General features: G+C 36.9%; 2 protein-coding genes and 1 pseudogene across 5 annotated transcripts in view; all 3 read right to left on the bottom strand.

Moving 5' to 3' along the window:
* The window catches only part of dctn1b (dynactin subunit 1b), a 28,879-nt gene extending 11,554 nt beyond the window's left edge, over nt 1-17,325 (bottom strand). For 2 of the 4 annotated variants that reach the window (XM_039672404.2, XM_039672405.2), the window contains exons 1-8: nt 13,247-13,606; nt 9,405-9,656; nt 9,230-9,305; nt 9,112-9,143; nt 7,865-7,885; nt 3,316-3,333; nt 1,864-1,884; nt 1,604-1,777 (exon numbers count right to left, since the gene is read on the bottom strand). In XM_039672404.2, the coding sequence (XP_039528338.2) occupies nt 1,604-1,777; nt 1,864-1,884; nt 3,316-3,333; nt 7,865-7,885; nt 9,112-9,143; nt 9,230-9,305; nt 9,405-9,656; nt 13,247-13,279 (627 nt within the window). In that variant the 5' untranslated portion in view covers nt 13,280-13,606. Of the gene's footprint in view, nt 1-1,603; nt 1,778-1,863; nt 1,885-3,315; nt 3,334-7,864; nt 7,886-9,111; nt 9,144-9,229; nt 9,306-9,404; nt 9,657-13,246; nt 13,607-17,178 lie in introns of those variants that run through there. The other 2 variants (XM_039672407.2, XM_039672406.2) reach the window with 2 other exon arrangements.
* Nucleotides 17,326-17,570: 245 nt separating this feature from the next.
* LOC148977133 (N-acetylaspartate synthetase-like) lies at nt 17,571-18,936 on the bottom strand (annotated as a pseudogene).
* Nucleotides 18,937-19,021: 85 nt separating this feature from the next.
* nat8 (N-acetyltransferase 8) lies at nt 19,022-21,169 on the bottom strand. Its single transcript, XM_039671920.2, has 3 exons — nt 21,060-21,169; nt 20,810-20,882; nt 19,022-20,523 (listed from the first exon to the last, which is right to left on the bottom strand). The coding sequence occupies exon 3, from the start codon at nt 20,518-20,520 to the stop codon at nt 19,852-19,854; it is 669 nt and encodes a 222-aa protein (XP_039527854.2). The 5' UTR covers nt 20,521-20,523; nt 20,810-20,882; nt 21,060-21,169; the 3' UTR covers nt 19,022-19,851.
* Between the last annotated feature and the right edge of the window lie 333 nt (nt 21,170-21,502).

Raw genomic sequence — 21,502 nt, 5'->3', positions numbered from 1 at the left:
AAATCAAAGGTTGTATTAGTTAACATTGTGAACTAACATGAACACACAATGAACATCTGTATTTGTATTAACTAACATTAACAAAGATTAACAAACACTGTAACTAATGCATTGCTCATCGTTAGTTCATGTTAGTTAATGCGTTTACTAATGTTAACTAATGAACCTTATTGTAAAGTGTTACCGATACATCACAGGAGAATTAATTAATTTCCATCACATCTCAAAATATGTATTATGTTTAATAGCATTTGGAAAATTCCATATATAGCCAATGTTTGGTAACACTTCACTTGAAGGGGTGTGCATAAGACTAACATGACACCTTCATAATCAAGACATGTGTTATGAATATGAAGGAAGTTGTATGCATGTTATGACATTTTGAATGCAAATATGACATCGTTTGAGATGTCATTGTTATGACACCTTGAAATAAACCATAACATCATAACCTGTCAGTGTCTTTATCATGACAACTTGACATTACTAAGACAACACAACCTGTCATAAACATGACATAGCAGATTAATTATCAAACTTAAGAAACCACCTAACTTTATTGGTTAACATTACATTAAACTTTTAGGTGGTTGGTTTTGACATTGGCTGTCATGAAGCCATTATTACTTTTTAATGACCAATTCAATTTGTATCACTGTAGTTGAGGTCACGAAAAATATTCATGACACAGTTATAATGGCCTCATGACAGCCAATGTCAAAGCGAACCATATGTCAAGTTGTCATGATAAAGACACTGACAGGTTATGATGTTATGGTTTATGTCAAGATATTATAACAAAGACATCTCAAACAATGTCATATTTGCATTCAAAATGTCATAATTGAGCGAAAGACACTTAATGACACTACTATGCATAAACCCTACTTCATATTCAAGACATATGTCATGTCATGATTATGAAGGTGTAATATCAGTCTTATGCACACCCCTTCAAGTAAAGTGTTACCCAACGTTTTAAAAATGTAAAATTACAGCTTGATTGGAAATCACACAATAAAAGTATTTTGCTAACATGTCATATTTTGTTTTACAAGTATTTCCCCCTCATTTGTTTCTCACACATCACATGTCTCACAGGCAGGCAAAAAAGAGACAGAACACATTGAAAATGAAACCCTTCTTCTGACCCTGTTTTGCCTGTCTGTGTTCCTTAGTTAGTTTAATTTATTGTTAAATAGTTTCATGCACCTATTTCTGTTGAGTTGATTACATCCCGGCATTTAAGCTTTGATTTCTCTCTGTTCATTATTCATCATCTGAGTATTCTTGTTTTGGTTTATTGGATTAAAGACTGTCTATGTTTTTGTCATATTCTCCTGAGTCGTGCTCTTCATTGCAGCAAAGTGTGACAACCGATCAGTAGCCTTTGTGTGACGCAACATCTTTCACAACATCTGTGACCTTGACAAATGAAAACCTTTACAGACATTTTAACATTGCAAATGATGCAAAAGTGAATACATGACAACATTTTACATTATACAATACATGACACACTGGCAAATTCTAGTAAAAAAAAAAAAAAAAACAGTGGTTCATTTGTGTCTGTAACCATGTGTGACTAAAAGCATCTGACCTTGCTGGGGCCTGGGAAGAGAGGAGCCCCAGGAGAGGGCAGTTTTCCCACAGGTGAAGGTATAACTGGAGCAGCCAGTGGTGTTTGGGCAGGTGTGCTGGGTTCACTGCTGCTCATCTCTCCAGCAGACGCTGATCCAGAGCCCACCTTCACACCCACTCCAGCCCGCGTTTGCTGAAAAAGAGACGCGGAGATCACTGACGCTCAACTTCTAACAATAACTCTCAAATTATGCATGTGACCTGCAGGACTGAGCTCACCTTGGGCCTTCTGGCCGTGGTCTGAGGAGAGGACAAACGGACACAGATTTATGACCACCACGGGTTAGTGGAAAACAGAAAATAACAGGAGAAAACACACATATAGTAAAGATTAGTAAGGCACATGCATTAAACAAGAGCTCTAAAAGTGTCTGTATGAGCCTCAGTAACCTTCACACGTTTATCTCATCACATGTTGACAAGCTCTGCTGTCTGTCTCATGTCCCTAACATCAAAAACACTCTTTTAGCACTTAAAGAGTCAAACACTGACCCACTCTATGAGGCTGTCTGTCTGCCCACAAAGTGCCTGGCACCAACTGCGTCAAACAAGTACACTCGTTTACATACAAGCATGCACACACAGACGGTCAGCACATGTTTGTATTGTTACACAGATCATCTGCTAGTTACAAATCAGATACACCTTTTGTACATACACATAATGGCATAATAGTGAAATATTCTAAATCTATATGCCAGTTACATGGGTTTACACTACCGTACACATATTTGGGGTCGCTTATGCTCACCAAGGCTACATTTATTTGATCAAATACAAAGTGAAGATGTTAATATTATGAAGTATTATTACAATTTAAAATACCTGTTTACTACTTTTAACATTTTATTTAAAAATGTAATTTATTCATGGCAAAGCTGAATTTTCAGCATCCTTGTGTCCAGTGTCACATCCAGTGTCACATGATCCTTTAGAAATCATTCCAATATGCTGATTTGATGCTGAAGAAACATTTCTTTTTAGTATCAGTTGTGCTGCTTAATATTTTTCTGGAAACTGATACTTTTTAGCATTCTTTGATTAATGAAAAGATCAATATAGCCACATCTATTTGAAATAGAAATAATTTGTTTGTTTCAACATTATGCATGTCGACTGTCAATTTTAATCAATTCAATGCATTCTTGAAAAAAAGATTAATTTCTTAAAAAAACATCTTACTGACCCCAAACTGTAATGTATAAACAGTAGCCCCAAACGTCATACTTGAAACAACTATGAATGTGATCCACTAACCAGAATAATTTATATACAATATATTTATTGTTTTATCCTGAAACCAGAACAAACTTATTTTAAAGAATTGTTTTGCTAGTAAAGTGCTTTATTCATTTAAATGAATACCACAAATTTTGTTGTTTTGTATTAAAATGCAAAAAACATTCATACATTTTCAAGTTAAATACTTTTAGTGGCCACTGTATTTCATCAGATCTTTTTAGTTATGGTTGTCTATTAAGAGAACAAAATGTACTAATCAAACAAATTAATTAAAATAAACTTTTTAGCAACGATTAGAATAAGAACCTGCACTGACATACCAACGATCAGAGAAAAACAAAAGGAAAATTGTCTCCAGAATCACAAACACCCTAACGCAATAAACCACTGAGAGTTTTGCATGCCACAGAAGTAGTAAACAATCTGTACCTTACGAGTCGTAGGTGCCTGTCTCATATTGATGATTGAAGGGAAAAAAGGAACAAACAGGTGCACACACACACACACACACACACACACACCAGGTGCAGAAAAAGAGCAGGAAAAGGGATTGAGTCACATTAGCAGAAGATCGAGATGAGAGCAGGCCAAGCCCACAGCAAAGCCACAAACACTCATACAGCAGTTGGCAAGTGCTAGACACACACACACACACACACAGCGACGGTGTTGCAGGTTGTCTCTGCTGCAGCTGAAATGACTCTCCTCTCTTGCACTGCAGCAATTTTAATCCTTTTTCTCCAACAAGAACAGAACCGAGCCCTTTTCTAAACACTTCTCTGATTATAATGCTGTCCTTGAGGTTCTGCTAAACAGTAGCCGCCTCTCTCTGTCTGCATCCATCTCTCGCTCTCCTGCTCTTTCCACTCATAAGCTCTCAGTGCCGCTCTGCTGTGCCAATGGCTGCTTAGCAAGTACATTACATCACTACACATACACCCCTCCCTCCAGACAGACAGAGAGAGAGAGACAGGCTGTAACAAAAGGGGAAAGAGGGAGAAAGGAAGGGACTGATGGGAGTCTAGCCTGTATCCTAGCAACGCTCCATTAGTATCTCTATGGGCTCTTCAGGCCAGTGTAGCGGCAGGAATACGTCTGAGTATGAGTGCAGGCTGACCATGTTTTACTCTACCTGTTTTACCAGTTTGTGGTTTAAATTGATGATATATCTACACAAGTTCCAAAGTTAAGCACACCCAAAAACATTGTCTAATCCTAATTCAGTAACACTGTACAATAAGGATCTATTTGTTAACAGGTACTGAGCCACCTATTAGTTAACTACAGGTACCCAGACACCCATTATTTAACTACAGGTACCCAGCCTACATTAGTTAAATACAGATACCTATTGGTTAACTACAGGTACCCAGACCTCAATTATTTAACTACAGGTACCCAACCTCCATTATTTAAATACAGATCCCTATTAGTTAACTACAGGTACCCAGACACCCATTACTAACTACAGATACCCAGCCTCCATTAGTTAAATACAGGTAACCAGCCACCCATTAGTTAACTACAGGAACACATCCATCCATTAATTAACTACAGGTACCCAGCCACCCATTAGTTAACTACTACAGGTACCCATTAGTTAACTACAGGTACTCATTCACCCATTAGTTAACTACATGTATCTAGCCATCCATTAGTTAACTACAGGTACCCAGCCACCCATTAGTTAACTACTACAGGTACCCATTAGTTAACTACAGGTACTCATTCACCCATTAGTTAACTACAGGTACTCATTCACCCATTAGTTAACTACATGTATCTAGCCATCCATTAGTTAACTATAGGTACCCATTAGTTTACTACAAGTGCCCATCCACCTATTAGTTAACTACAGGTAATCATTAGTTTACTACAGGTACCCAGCCAATCACTAGTTAACTACAGATACCCATTAGTTTCCTACAAGTGACCAGCCACCCATTAGTTAACTACAGGTAACCCAGCCCATTCTCACCCCCAAGGTGTCACTTAACTGACGCCTTGGGAAGCATTTGGACATGCTTCAATATCTGACGCTTTAGGCGCCCTTTAGCGTCAGTTAGATGACAACCTAGGATCGCGTGTACCCTACCCCCACCCCACACCTAAACCTAACCGCGTCCTCTAACTGACGCTTTCCTTTAGCGTCAGTTAGATGACGCCGTAGGATCGCGTCATGTAAGTGACGCTAAAGGGCGCCTAAAACGTCAAATATTAAAGCATGGTCAAAGGTGACGCCTTGGGGTGAGAATGCGTTGGGTAACCATAGGTTTACTACAGTTACCCAGCCACCCATTAGTTGACTACAGGAAACCATTAGTTTAATACAGGTACCCAGCCACCCATAAGTTAACTACAGGTACCCATTAGTTTACAACAAGTGACCAGCCACCCGTTAGTTAACTACAGGTAACCATTTGTTTAATACAAGTCCCCAGCCACCCATTAGTTAACTACAGGTAACCAGGTACCTGTATAGCAACAGAATCTGTGCCAAATCTGGCTTACATTCTGCACTTCTGGCTTGATTCTAGTGTCAAACAGAATTAGTGTCTTGTGTACAACAGAATTAGTCTGAGCTCTAGGTTTTGTCTGGCCAACAAAAAGAAACAAAAATCTAAAAGGCATCTTTTTGTTCCCAGCTTGAGTTTGGTTAGCCAGAAAAAGAAAAATCGTCAGCTGAGGTCTGTGTTGGTTTTGGTTACATAGCATGAACTAATGAAACACTTCTACATTGTTTTGTATATTTAGTAAATGGCAATTTCAACATTTACTATACATTTTTAAAATCCAAAGCTCTATTTGTTTACATTTTACTAAGTTTAATAAATGCAGTAAAAATATTGTTCATTGTTAGTTCATGTTAACTAATATACCGTAGTTAACTGTTAAAAAATGAAACCTTATTGTAAAGTCTTACCAAAGTGTTACCCCTAATTCAATATAAAACATTCTAAGATTTGAAATGTGGTATGTATGTTTAAAAATGCATTACTGTGGTTTGCTAGAGCATGATTTGCAGACCCGTTAAAGAGCAGAGTAGAGAAGGATGGAGACAGATTGATGTATCACATTACAGCTCTGCAAGAGAGAAAAGTGATGTGTAGTAGAAAACAGAGATGGTGATGAACAAAATTGAATAATAGGCCTTTCACTCTCTCCTCTCTGCATCCTATTCCATTAATTTGCCACGTCATATCTAAGGGCTTTACTTACAAGATACAGTTGTAAGTTAGTACTAACTAAAACTAAAAACACATAACTACATTCCAGATTTCCTCTAACAATGCAATTGTTGCTTACAGTGTGTAGTTCATATGTTTATTCACCGTACTCAAGATATTCTTGTATATATAAAATTATACATTTATTTATAATTTTACATAACTACAATATATTTAAAAATAATGATAATAATATATTATAATGATATAACAATATAATAATATGATATAATAATTTTAAATATAATGTTAAGACAATATAATGTAACTGTTTTAAAATTACGATGCCAACTTCTGCACGGTTGTATGCTTTTGGATATAGGGTTTCAAAACACTTACAGAGCTTCTTTCAGTCGAAAAGTTTCTTTAGTCATTCATTCATAATTCTACCAAGATGACCATTTCACTATCACTGACTCCTTAAGATCAAGTAACTTTGGTTGTTGTGGTAAAATTGGTAAAGAAAATTACTAGTAAAAGGTTAACACTTTGGTTTAGCTTTAATTAAGAAAATAAACAAATAAACCTCATGCATATTGAACAAGCGCTGTTTCTATTACCAAAGTTATGCTGAATTCATTGATGTTACCACTGTAAGCCAGTTAAATAGGCCCTTTTCTCTATTAATGTCCTCATAGCAATAGCTCCAAACAATCCTGACAGCCTGAACCAGATATCCCTTCTAAATATCATTACCCTCAAACACTGACATTTAGAAGAAAATGCAGGGATGCGCACTTTCAAGTTCAATGTTTCATTGGTGGCCTAATGACAAGACAGGTAATGCCAAGTCAGGATGCCGTACAGGATTTGGCTCAGGGGGAATCAATCTCTCGGTCTTTAAACAAACATAGTTTATATCTACACTCTTAAAAAATAAAGCTTCTTTTTGGAATTGATGGTTCCATGAAGAATCTAAATGAATGAATCAAAATGATTCTTCTACAAAGAACACAATCCTTAAAAAATACAGTAAAAAAAATAAACAAATAAAATAAAAATAGATTAAAATTATATATATTTTAGCATAATTTCTAAGTGATGTAGAAATACAGTAGTGGCCAGAGGTGGTATAAAGCCTAAAACAATTGAAATATTCACCCTTTATTCATTTTTTATTTTTTATTATTTTTTATTTAGTAAGCATATTGCGTAGTTGTGCTTGAAGTCAATTATTTCATTTATGATGACGCAATGAAACATGCCAAATTGTGTGGACACAAGTTTTGGCCATAGAAATAAATTCAATGCAATAAACGAGAAAGAACAAATGACTATGTTGTAGTAAATATATGCCTTTTCCTGTGTGCTTTTTGTTTTTTATGCATTTTATTTGCATAGTAAAATAAAACCTGCAGTTGTAGTTTGCTTAAATTATTCAAAATCCTCAAAATTTCTGTTTATTTCTAGGTGTAAACTACATTTTGAATCTCAGATTTTCCATGAGGTCTTAGACTATTTTTTAAATTAGTTCACTGACATGGTCACTAGATCTGTCTCACACACATAAACACATTGTACTCAGCATGCATTCATATAACCCATTTAAAGCATCCATTTGCCAAAGAACACTGCCATCCATCTAGCAAAGCACTTGCACACATGAATAAATGTACATAAATTGAATATAAACAATGTAGAAACAAACACGCATTCACGCGTACATATACATATACACATACGCATACACACACACTGATGAGCTGTATTATTATTATTGTTAAAACAGAGGTTAGAGAAACATGCAGCACCTTTTTTGGTTTGGTTCCTCTCTGCACACTCAGATGGAGGAGGAAGAGGTGACAGATTAAAGTTTGATTAGTCAGTGTGTTTGTAATGAGGATGAATGTCTCTCACATACAAACACACCAAGAATTCAACACAAACAGTGCAATCATCTTTTTGTATCTTAGACAGAAACCTTATAAAAAGTCTATGAAAAAAAACAGACAGGTTCATGCGTGTTTGTATTAGTGAGGGCAGGTTTAGGAACCTTTGTGAAAAAGAAGTATTTAGTAATGAACTATTATTAGTGTACTGCCGAATGTAGTGACAAAAATTTATGGTAAACTAAAATGTACTTTATGTAATTTCTGTTGAAACTTGCATGTCATGTATTTAGATATATTCGCAATCACAAATTTGTAGCGATTAAGTTGCAGTTTGTTACATTTTAAATATTTTCATTTTAAATGCAATATCGAATACCACAGTTAAAATAAAATGAAATCAAGTACAACACTTGTGCTGTAGTATGTCTTAGCAAGATTTGAAATAAACTACATTCAGTCGAATTATAAGCATACTTCTTTTTCACAAGAGACGAGATAAAGAGAAGGACTATATGTGTGTTTGTGTACTTTTTGGTTGGGACTGGGAATAATTACTTGTGCAAAGGCATGCTCGTTGAATAAATGTTAGCCGTGGCTAGTGAAAATAAGAAGGGATTCAGAAACATGGTTCACTTCTACAGACAAATACAGGATGAGCAGTAGTTTGTAGCTAGAGAGTGTTATTATATCTCCCTCTGCTGGAAAGAAGAGGTAATTCACAATGCTTTTAACGTAAAGTAGTCCGCCTCAGATGACACACCACAGGCTATTCACAGACCATCTAATGCATATTAGACATAAACATGGCAAGAGCTACCTGAAATGGTGAGCTTTAATCTGATTGGTTGGTTTGCACTATATTCAACTTTCAAGGTCATCAGCGGTGGGTCTACACACATTTCTGCTGATTTATTTTTGGTAGAGCCAGTGACATACCATAATATTATTGTGGAATCAACAATTTCAGATGAACTCGCCTAGCATTTAAAAAGTCAGACTATAATTTTTGAGATGGGTCCGATAGTCCTTTCCTGTCTGAGTGGGCAGTTCTTGGCCAGAATAAACTGAAAGTCTGGCTAAGCAAGACTAAACACCTGTTCAAAAGACCACTGGAGTTTGCGAGAGAAACAATTTACGAACATAATTAGATCCCTTTCCTCACTCACCACTTTGTTTGACCTTGGACCATCAATTATCTCTGAGAAGAAAAGATAAAATGAGATGATTAAAATTTCATTGTAAAAAAAAGGTTGCAAGCAGATGTGCATGAAACTGATTTCCTACCTCGTTTCAGCATTTTGGAGGTGGCAGCTTCTGGCGTGTCAGGAGATGTGTCAGCCAAATCTTCAACTAACTGAATCTGAAAGAGGTCACAGCAGTTTCCAAGAAGATTTACTGTATATGTTTGCACCCGTCACATCCGTTAGTGTTTATAAGCAGCAAGCATGCGTGGGAGTACCTGTGATTGGCGTACAAATATACCATGGTTCTCCTGACAGGTGAAATATCGTTTGCCCTGCACAGTCCCATCATTCTTCCCTTTAGGTTCTTCTAGAATGACTCCCACCCATTTTCCAGAGGCAAAGAGGGTGTTTCCAATATATGCCACGGTACCTCGATGACCTTTACCGATGACCTCAACTAAAGAGCCCACCTTAACAGGCCGCCCACCTCCATCTGAACTCATTCTGCTGCTGCCGCTGCTGGTGGTCTGAGGATGAGAGAGAAAAAACCTTCAATTAAAAAAATAGCTTTTGATTAAATAAAAAAAAATTGGTAGACCAGATGATCTTGCTTACAGTGCCCCTAAAATATTTGGTTATACTTTATTTTGATAGACCCATTATGCTATGCAAATGTGGAAGACATTTAATGTTCTATACATTTGCATTTTCTTACATTCTTACATAACTTTGTGGCTACATAACTTTGTGGCTACATGTCACCTAACTCTCATTTATTTGCAACTTCATGTCAACTAACTCTCAGTAGAGTAATACTGGACTGTTAGGTTAGGGGGTTAGGGTTAAGAATAAGTTGACATACTCACAAAGTCACTTGTAGTTTTATGTCTGTTGGGGAAGCATCAAAAGTGTTAACAGATATTAAGTAAGCAATTTACTAATACTCTAATGACCGCTAGCTGACATATAGTTACAAAGTAAGTTATAGCTAAAATGTCTAAACTGGACTACTGAAATAAAGTGTTACCCAATATTTGAACACTTTAGTCAATTAAACCTATTTGATTTATAAGAACTTGGACTCTTTCTGGTTGTCAAATGTTAGTCGGACTATCATGTTCACTCTGTACATCCACAAAAAAATCCCATTTGAGACCACCCAGTTAAAAACCAGTGCAAAAAAATGGCTAGGGAAAAGGACATTAGAATATCTCTTACATAATTTTTGTCACTTTGTATGATTTTAGTGTAATATTAAATCATACCTAAATCTAAATCTAACAACTTCGCAGAAATTTTGTGACGTCATATTGTTGATAAGATGTATCCAAGCTTCCATTACTAATTCTGTTACTAAACGTCACAAAATTTCTGCGAAGTTGTTAGAGTAGAAGGAAACATCCCAGCAAACACAGAACGTTCCCGAATGGTCCCATGAGGTTAATTTTTTGGGAACCAAACAAGAACTTTATAGGAACGTTACAACGTTATCCAACGCACATGGCACCCTACGCAGATATATATGGGGCAGAAGGCGCCTCCTAGTGGTCTAACCCTAACCCTACCCCATACCTATGTTGGATGGCTATGCTTTGGCAAAAGTGTCATATATGACGCCTTGGGATGAGAATGCGTTGGAAATACATATATACGTATAGGACATCCTATTACTGCATTTGGACCGAATGCATTGATTGGAAAAACATTTTTGGTCCTGAGACTTCCATAGAAGATATGTAATTTTAATAACATTTAGACCAATTCTATTATTGATTGCTATCAGGATGTGAAGAGAGTTTCAACCAGTATAACATAAAGTGTTAAAGTAAAACATTGCCTACAATATCTTTAATACACAACACTGTCAGTTCAGTTTATTTGACTCTTTTTGCTGTGCCAATGAAAATAGTTCCAAACGAATCCTGATTGTGTTTGATAGTGTTTATACGTATTAGTTGAATTAATCATTTAATGACTAATAAAGGCATTTTATACGTTTCGTTTTAGAATGAATAAGCATTTTTGAATGAATTATTTGAATGAACGAATTAATTACTGGCGTTACAATGTAACATGCAGTCAAAAAAAAAAATCTCCATCACTAAAACTCTTGACAGTCTGTCTGGATTCTGGAATACACAAACACTGAAAAGTGGAGTGACACACACAGTGAAAAGTCTCAGTGCTGTTGGAACGTATATTGGCACTCCTCCAGCCAATCAGATTTCTAGATTGGCAGCTCAGCCAATCAGATTCAAACTGAATTGATGATCTGGGGAGTTGAGACCATTTGCAGACTCCTCATTATGCATCTGAACTAGTCTCTCATGCCCTTCAGATTGCATGTCTGAGAGGACAATTGGGGGTTATAGGAACACTCATACCCGAGCTCATGGCTAAAAAAGTTTGTGACGCAGCCTTTATCATTACTGCAGAAGACTCAAGATCAAGCAGAAGCATTGTTACCTGCAGTCACAGTGTGCAGAGACACACACACCAGCTGATCCTAAGAGACCTGCTCCATTTCACTTCTATTAAGTCATTTAAACTCTCTAATCACAGAGGCTGGGGTCCAAAATGAGTTTTATTTCAGAAACTAAAAATAAGCACCAGACACATAAAGGTAACAAGCAGGCACAATACTTGCAGTGTTTTGTTATTCTTGCTGACTCTAATTGTGAACTCTAAAGAGGTGGGAACATTAGGTTACAATGTAACAATAGAAAGAGAACACAAATGATAGATGTGACCTCTTCGCAACTCGAAAACTCAGACCTCTGCAAAGACTGCAACTCACTGCAAGGTGACTTATTCATTCATTACACAGACAGATGCAATATACTGTAATGATGTTGCTGACTAACGTTGAAAGATTAAGCAGAATAATACTGTTGTGAGCACGGAAAACTGACTTATGACTCAGCAGAAATAAGTCAACTGTGTCAGTAAGGGTTGAAAACTATGGGTAAAGGAATGTATTTTTTGGGATAAATCTTGTGAAGCTTGTTTACGTAAAAGCCAAATAATTGAATTTTTTAGTTCCTTATGAAGCTTAAGGAGTGGAGCTTTTCCATATAAGTGTTTAAGATAAGTGTCATTTTTTCTGTTTCTGAATCAGTAATATGTTGTCCATCAAATCTTTCTCCACATGCATTTATTAAAATGTGAAAGTGTGTAAATATTAAATATAAGCCTATATTTGAGTAACTAACATCTTCTATTATAGAACCTCTAATAATCCACAACAAGGTTTTTAGAGAGTAAGTTACAGGAAAAAATAAATACACACATTTGCATTTCTATCATGGTGGGGACTTATCGATAACTAATAAGATTTTCTATCTTCTAACCCTAAACCAATCCTCACACAAACCTTTTAGCATTTTTAGGTTGTAATCAAGGCATGTCTGGTAAGTTTATTAATGTGTTCACTCACTGTTTCCTATAATGTAAATGATTTCAGGTTTTACTACCTTTGTGGGGATGCATTACTATTCCCTAACAGTCCATTTAAACCGGGGTTTTATGTTCATAGTGCTGCAGTCTAATATTTTATACCGGAAAGGGGCATACGATTTATGTCTGGAGATATAGACAGGAAGTTATTACTACATTTAACCATCTCAGCTTGTGAGAATGAAGTTGAGCAACAGTAAAGGCTTTGGTTCAGTTTTAATATTAGGATTTGGGCTAAATTAAATATGATTTATTCAAAGATAGTCATTTTGTTATTGTTGCCGTGTTACTCAGAAACTGTGCCACAAATTGCACTGCTCCTTTACTGGCCTGCAGTAAAAACTGCCTCATACATTAAATGCAATTGATTGTATAGCATTTTGTACACAAGCAAATGCATTTTAGCGAAAAAGCTGAGCCTTACAAATTCCAGAAGACTGACTGAGCCCACGCATGCTCTTGTCTGACACATGCTACAACACCTGCATGTCTACATTGAGAGCATACAGTATACTGTACACCTGCTCATCACTGCCCAGCACATACTAATTCTACTTTAATACAATAAAAAAACAAGCATGTGTTCACTGTAGGTTTTTGAGGGTGGTAGACAGACAGTACGTGTGTTTGACAAAAAGAGTGTCCACTGTATGTCACTCACCCTGCTGTAAGTATATCTTTTCATCTGAGACATGCTGCTCCTGCGTCGCTGTTGACAACGGTTCCTTGCCTTGCTTCAGCAACCAGCGCAGTCTATTCAATCCCCAAACCCACTGTCTCCCTGTCTGCCTTTCTATCTCCACCTCATCCTCATCTCCAGCAGAGGCACAGACTGAACCCCAGAGAGAACACAGGAGAGACACCAGTGGAGGTCCTGCTGGATGCCTGAGCTCAGATGAACCAGCTAGCATGTGAATTGTCAGAATGATCCTAGCATTAAATTGAGTTAGAATGTGAGGTGTGTGTGTGTAAGTCTGGCTGACTGATCTGTGCTGCTAGGTGAGTGTGTGAGAGCAGTGCAACTGCGCTAATGTCTGTGCTGCCTTCTGCAGGAGAGCAAAAGAGGCAGAACTGGGTCCTAAAGCCCTCCTCACCCAATAATGATCAAACTTGCATTTTTAATATGTAAATTTACTCCCTTTGAGTGATTAAAAGACAGATAACCCATTCCCCCTGTCTTCTCACATTAACATTCTTTACAATAAGGCCTAATAAAAGAGCAAATGTTATTATTTATAATATATGATTTACAGAGTAATGTTATTATTGATAACTAAAACTAAATCTGAAATAAAAAATACAAGTAAAATATTTTTAAAAAGACAAACTAAAATTAAAATGACAACTGAATAAATGCTAATTCAAAATATTATTAAATACTATAATATTTAACTAAAATAACACTGAAAAAATGATAAAATAACACAGTTACTTAAAAAGTGTTGTAAAATGCAAACTAAAAAGAACAGTGTCGTACTGAGTCTGGTTTTAATATCCTGTGTTTAATTTCTGTAGTAGCCTACCTTGTTTCTATAGTTACCCTGGGCCTAGTCAGTCTCTATGGTTACTCATAACACACACCTGTTCCTCATTATCTTGTAATATAGGCTACCCTTGTGTTTCAGTATGTAGTTGTCGGTTGTTGTCTTTATAGGCTACCTCAATGTAAAGCTGATGATTCTCCTGTGTTGACTATGTCATCTTGTTCAGATTATTGCCATCGGCTCCTTGTTGGATTTTCTTTGTGTTATGCGTTCATTGAAAAAATACTGCTTGCTAAATATCCTCACCTCTCCTTGTCCCTGCTCCACCCGTAACAGAATGACCAACCAACCATTAGTATCGATCTAGCAGCAAAATACCTCCTCCTCCTTACTCAGGATGATTGTTCCCTCGAGGACCATACTAGCGAGGTTTTGGACCTTTCTCATCAGACTCACTATGACAGTGCTTTGATTTCTTTTTATTATGCTACACTAAATGGCCAGTTAAAGGGATAGTTCACCTAAATTTTCAAATTCTGTCATTAATTACCTACCCTCATGTCGTTCCAAACCCGTAAGATAATTGTACATCTTTGGAACTTAAATGAAGATATTTTAATGAAATCGGAGAATTTCCTGTCGCTCTATCGACAACCTATGCAACTACCACTTCTAAGCCCCAATCATGAAAGTAACTCGTGTGATTCCAGTGGTTTAACCCCAATTCTATGAAGCTTTGGATAAAAGATTCTGCCAAATGTAAATATAAAATGTAAATGAGTCACATGGATTACTTTTCTGATGTCTTAACTACTTTTCTGAGCCTTGAAAGCGGAAGTTGCGTCGGCTTTCAATAGAGGTACATAAAGCTCCCAGATTTCATCGAACGAAAGTCTTACGGGTTTGGAACGACACGAGTGGGAGTAATTAATGTCAGAATATAACCCTTTAAAACCAAGATTCCCTTTTCCTTTTATGATCCTCGAGGGAGATTCATCATGGTGGTTCCTCCTTCACTCAGCCACTTGCTCGATTGGGACCCGGCCATCATGGCCGCCATGCCAGAGTCTCAAGTCATCATGGCCGCCATATCAGAGTCACATCGTGAGCAATACGACAGACTGAATAATTTAAACTTAAATAAATATTTGTCAGTTTATTTATTTGGTAAGTAACAATGTAAAACCTAGGATAATGTACATCATTCATGCAAAATAAGCTCCATTAGGGTGATACAAGAGTCCTAATGACTCTATTGGGATTTATTTTGTGATAATGACTAGCTGACGGTACATTATCCTTTACATATTAATCACTGGATTACTAAAGGTCATGTACGACTTTGTACGGAGGTGATCAGTGGCTTTAACGGCACTCTTATCTACTATGGTTCCCTATATAGAATCCATTGACACACAACTGTTCACACACTTAGTAAATAAGACTGTTTAAGGCAGCAGGTCTCTTTAAGACTGGCTCTCTCTATTCAGCCTCTCTTTTCCTCTCCAGCCCTATTCAAATGTGACGCAGGCAGCATCCGATATAAAGCCAAACACAGAAGAGTGAGTTCAGTCAGGAGAGGTGTGCACAACCTCAGCAGACTGACACACAAACACAAACACACTGACAGGATTAATGCTCTTTATAAACGACTGAATCCCTGAGGGCTTATATCTCTATTACAGATTCTGCAATGAAAGCAAATGCTGATGTTTGCAACATGTTATACTGTTAGAAGGGACAGGACAGGTGCACATGCTGAAAACATTGTGCTCACAAAAACCAGTAAGCAATTGTGAGTCAATCTGAGCAAACATGCAAGCAATGCATAAATCACACAATGAGAGCTTCTCTTCTCTGACCACTCTATGAAACAGTGCCTCTCATCTCTATCACTGACAGACAGTGCTCTATCAGGCTATAGGAATTGAGTTCAACAGTCAAGTTCTGGAAGTAAAAACACGTAAAAATGATTTGTTTCTCAATAGGAAATTGATTACCGGGATAACAAAAACGTAACTTAAAGACTACTGTCTGTGAGTCAGCCAATGGTATATGCTTTTGTTAAAGCCATCTGTTCTCATTATTTCAAATTGTTTAAAAAAATGGTTTAACAGTGATGAAAAACTACCCATGATGCTGTACAGAAAATCGTGGGAAACAAATCGCACTAAAAATGCTGCACTCTCATGAAGTAAAAACTCTAAATTAGATACTCGAGTTAATCATAAGTTCTAATTATATATATATGATCAAAAAAATTATATTCCATCAGCGTTTTTAATCTGAGTATGCCATTTGCAATGCTTTATGGGATTGTAGTTCTTCCCCTCCCGTTAAGTACACAGTCTCGTACCTTTTCTTTTTTGTCCAGTTTTCAAATATTTTTCCTTCAAAGAGCCTAAAAGTTTGTAATGTTGTGATTCACAACGTAGCTGGTTGGTTCATTGCTTATAATGCTTTAATGCTAACAAACTTTATTTTAAGAATGTGTCTGATAAGAACATAAATGTCATGTAATGAGAGAGAGAGAGAGAGAGAGAGAGAGAGAGAGAGAGAGAGAGAGAGAGAGAGAGAGAGAGAGAGAGAGAGAGAGAGAGAGAGAGAGAGATTATTATATCATTACTTAAATAAAGGTAGATAAATTTCCATTCTCTGAAGATATAATAGGCTAATGACTATTTGGAGCATGAATGAAAGAAAAATGAAACTATTGTATAAAATAAGCATAAAAACAGTGTGTTTGCGTACACTTGCGTATGTGCTGTGCAGTGATGATAAACAGATCAAGAACCTGCCTGGTTAGTCTGATTCCCTCCCTCATGAATAAACAAACAAACAAATAGGCCTACTACAGAATACTACAATCTTAATTGCAATTTACATAAAAGCTGCAGTGAAAAGTAGCAACAGTAAATTGGATGGTAGGTTATATCGCCACCAGCACCATCAATTCTTCCATTGATCAGCCACCGCCTATTTATACACAGCCACTACATCCCTCAACGGAGAATGATTATTAGTTACAATCGCAGAAACAGATGGAGGACGTGTGGCCGTTCAACGGTTCTTTCATGTTCTTTATTTCAAACCATGCATTTGAACTTACCGTGATGTTTTTTGGTGCTGTTCTTACTCAGCGTGTTCTGTCTATTCCCATACAATGTGGATGTGACAGCTACTTCCTGAGGAGCGCTACGTCACACACAGCGGGAGAGAGGAGCTCCACGGACCTTACCTCGACAAAAGATACAAAACAGAGTCTGAAGCTCATTCAAATGGTCAAAATCCATTCTAATGACAGGCTTGGACGCGAGGACATATGTAAATACAGTTTAAAATCCTGATTAAATAAACATATATAAAAACGCTAGAACAGGGAGGGTAATAACAGGGTTTCAATTTATTAAATTTACCGTATATATTAAGTTAATATTGGTTTTAAATTAATTTAGTCTAAATAAATCTGGGAGTATAAAGCTAGTTATTGATATCATGTGTAACAGGGTTAAATGAGCCTTTGTTTATGTTACATTTATCAGACACGAGGGATTTGTGCCTCTAATTCTTAAATTAGATAAATAATGGGATACTAATGTGCAATGAAATGTATCTTTATAATTAAACAAATTCTGCTGTTTTGTGAATCTTTTATTTCAAAATGCTTATTTAATATCAAATTAAGCATTTTTTTCCACCCAATAGATTTTGACAGATATAAATACAACTTTTCTTATTTTAGCATGACATGAAACCACCAGTCCTGCTGTGTGCATTTAAACACCATGAATTTGATTAACCTGGCAGGAAGTGATGGCCACACAAACTCCTCATTGTTAAACCCAATGCTGTCATACAGCTTATGTGCATCAGTTTGGACCATAGAGGTGAAAAGCACCACCCACTTCACCTCATGTCTGGCAATATATTCCAGAGCTGTTTTACAAAGAGCTTTCGCAAGGCCACAACCCCAAAACCCCCTTTTTAAAGAGATCCTTTTCAATTCCCAAGCACCTGTCTCCTCCACACAGGGCAAAATGCCCACAGTCCCGACAATAGACCCTTTTAGTTCAGCCACCCCCAGTCTGCATGTAGGAGTTCCTGATGTGATGTCCAACAGATCCTCACTGAGCCCAAGAAGAATAACCTGCACAAAAATATACTGTACTGACCAGCAAGCAAAACAGACACCCATGATGCAGGTCAGAAATGAGTTGGAGAGGATATAGAATATGCCACTAAAAAGGACTTTGATATAGATGAGACGGAAGCTTGAGTCCATGGCTGCTTCCGGGACAGAAGATACACAGTTCCAACATGCTCTCTGAACCCATGGAGTAGAAGTTCCTCACCTCCCAAAACTCACGGATCTGATTCCACAACATCTAAACTTTAGGACTGAGATCAGAGTGAAAAAAGGGAAGACAAAATATTACAATAAAAGCATGCGCCTTCTCGGCCTGTGAAGGTTTTAAAAAGATATTAGTTTTCTTTAAATCACCCTAAATGCATGACAAAGTTCAACATTTTGTCCAATAGTGTGTACATGTCATGAGTAGTTAAACATGGCATTACACAGGCTTCTCCATTCAGATCTGACCTATCAGACATAAAAGAGACCAAACGTGCTTTATTACTGGTCTAATTACAAATAGATGGCATCTAAGCAAAATACTCTCCAAACATGCTGCTGATTGGATTAAAACAGTTATTTTAGTATTACATAAGTTGTACAATTAAACATTTGAGCTCTGTGCATTTTTTATTTTATTTCAGACGATCGGGAGTAAAACTTCCTCTAAGAAATCACATGATCTTTGCAACTTCAGACCACTGATGTTGCTCACAGAGCTAATCAAACCTAGATAGAAATCAGGTCAGGATGATAAATTCTACTCAAAATAGCTATTCTATTTATTACTGACATTTCAAATTAAAATGTTAAAACACAGTACATTTCAAAAAGTTTTTATTGATTTATGTTGTTATAACAAATTACATTTGGTCTCATTAGAACAAACCACTTTATCCACACGAATGTTGCATTGCATGTTTAGAGTCATTTAATCATTCAGTCACAGGACAATCACAGTTTTTTCATTCCTTCGTAAATTAAAAATACAAAACAGTAAAAGATAAATAGGTCATCTGATAATATTGGAGAGATGATTATGTTATTTTGTTAATAAGCATTAACTCTGAATACAGGTGTGTAATTGTCACATTCTTGCTGCCATAATCAACATCAATGCTACGGAGGTGGAAATGTGACATCATTCGCATCGCACACAATTTCTGTTGAACAGCATCTTTCAGTTCAAGGCACTCACATTTCATGCCTCTCACTGACCGAATACAGAAAACGGCACTGTTTTCTTATTACATAGAAGAGAACAGGCTAATGTACAGTATAAATTGAAATGATCTTAAGCAACACATGCTATCTCAAGGACTCAAGTACACATCCGAATGTTCAAATATTCATTCTCATTCATTGAAAAAGGTACATTAATGATGCTTAGACAAGATCTGGACACCGTGTTTTGCTTCTATTCAGGGTTTTTAAGGTAAAAAAAAATCTGATTTTTAAAACAATAATTTGAACTCTTGAAGATTTTCCCCTATATGAACAACAGTTTCTTATAAAAGAAGAGTTCCCCTTTTAATGATTAAGAAATAGACCAATGATGATTGTGGTGTGCTTCTTTTAGTGGTCTGAATCAGTGTTAAAAAGCCTGTTCATCAATAACATCCTGGTCTTAGAGAAATTCCAAATTCAGTCTCAGTTGTGATGGTGTTTTACGATGAGATGGTACTCAATCAATGTGAAATTAATCAGCTTGGCAATCACATCTGGAGCATTAAATTCGCTGACCTTCTGGAAGCCCATGTGCTCATAGAGCTTCTGTGCATCTGTCTGGACCACCGAGGTGTGGAGCATCACTCCGAGATAACCTCGTTCACGAGCGAACTCTGCCACCATACGGCACAGCGTCTTGGCAATGCCTTGTCCACGGTGACTCTTTTTAACCGACATCCGCTTCAGTTCTAGGAAGTTCTCATCTTTCTCTGAAGGTAAACACCCAACTGTACCCACAACACGACCTTGGCTCTCAGCTACCCAGAAGCAGGCTTTAGGTGGATCCATGTAGGTCTGCTGAATGTGGTTGAGATCTTGATCAAGGGAAGTCTGAATGTACTTGGTGAACATGAAACTTACAGCCTGACGGCCTCCGGCCAAAAGCAGCGTGACTGCTAGTACAGGCAAAAGAATGGACTTTGAGCTGGTCAGTAAAGCGCAAAACACACATCCCAGAATCATCTGCGCTAGGGGCTGTTTGAGAACGTGCATGCAGGAAGATGGGATGTGTTCACTCATACCAACAGTAAAAACCTCCTTTACTTCTTCAAGATCTTCTTCTCGGTAGTGACGAAACTGCACCTCAGCCATGACCTTCAAATCAAGCATGACGCCAGAAATAATAACACAGAAAGCTTAAGAGTGTGCCAGTATATCAAATCCTATTACACCTGTCTTATTATAATCTTGTCTTGTAAGTGAACAACATTTCACATCTACATGTCATCTAGATATCGATAATTGATCAATAATTCAAGATTTTTTTATTGAAAAACTTAATAAAAAAAAACAGCATTACATCTCACTTTTCCAGCCTTTAGTGTTTGTATATGTATCAAAATCATAAGACACAGCATAATATAGTGTCACTGATACTCACAAAATACTCGATCACAAGAATGCCTTGATCCTGATAAGATGAGATTTCCAGGTTATTGACCTTTACTCGATGACTGTCGGCAGCGAGCGAAGAAATATATAAGGCGTGTGTGTGTTTACGGAAATGTTCAGAGAGATTTACATAGTCAGTTGCACTGAATGTTAACTGTTACAACATGCAATTCGAAAATGACGTTCCTTCTGGATTTTTGTACTTTTTATAAAAATAAGTAACATAGACCAAACGTTACCTGTGCTGTAAATGATCCTACTGAAATTAATGCTTTACTTTGTCCTAACGGTTCTTCTTCTCTTTGGATGACAACCTGGCAACTTGAGAGGGAACACTACCGCCATCTTTTGGAGAGAAGGATATTTTTTTTCCTTTCTCCCATACAATCATTAGGGTCCATCTTTTGTTTGGTTACCCATATTCTTCAGAATATCTTTTTGACTGAATTTTTACTTTGTGGGTGAACTATCCCTGTAATTACCCTTCCAATAATTAATTACTCTCTTTTTTCTTTCTTATAGCCGATAGGTTTTTATTTAAAGTCCAATTAATTAAAAGTTTTCGAGTCAGTGCTCAGTCAGTGTGATATAGCACATCTTAATTCGTTTTGTAATCAAAACCCGATTGTGTAAGCCTGTCAAATAAAACACCTTATCCATTTTCTAAATGTCTTCATACAGT

This window comes from Pimephales promelas, chromosome 11 (genome assembly GCF_988280905.1).
Source record: "Pimephales promelas chromosome 11, fPimPro1.hap1.1, whole genome shotgun sequence".
NCBI lineage: Eukaryota > Metazoa > Chordata > Actinopteri > Cypriniformes > Leuciscidae > Pimephales > Pimephales promelas.
The sequence above is the reverse complement of the archived record's forward strand: the minus strand, read 5'-3'. Positions and strand labels throughout refer to the sequence as shown.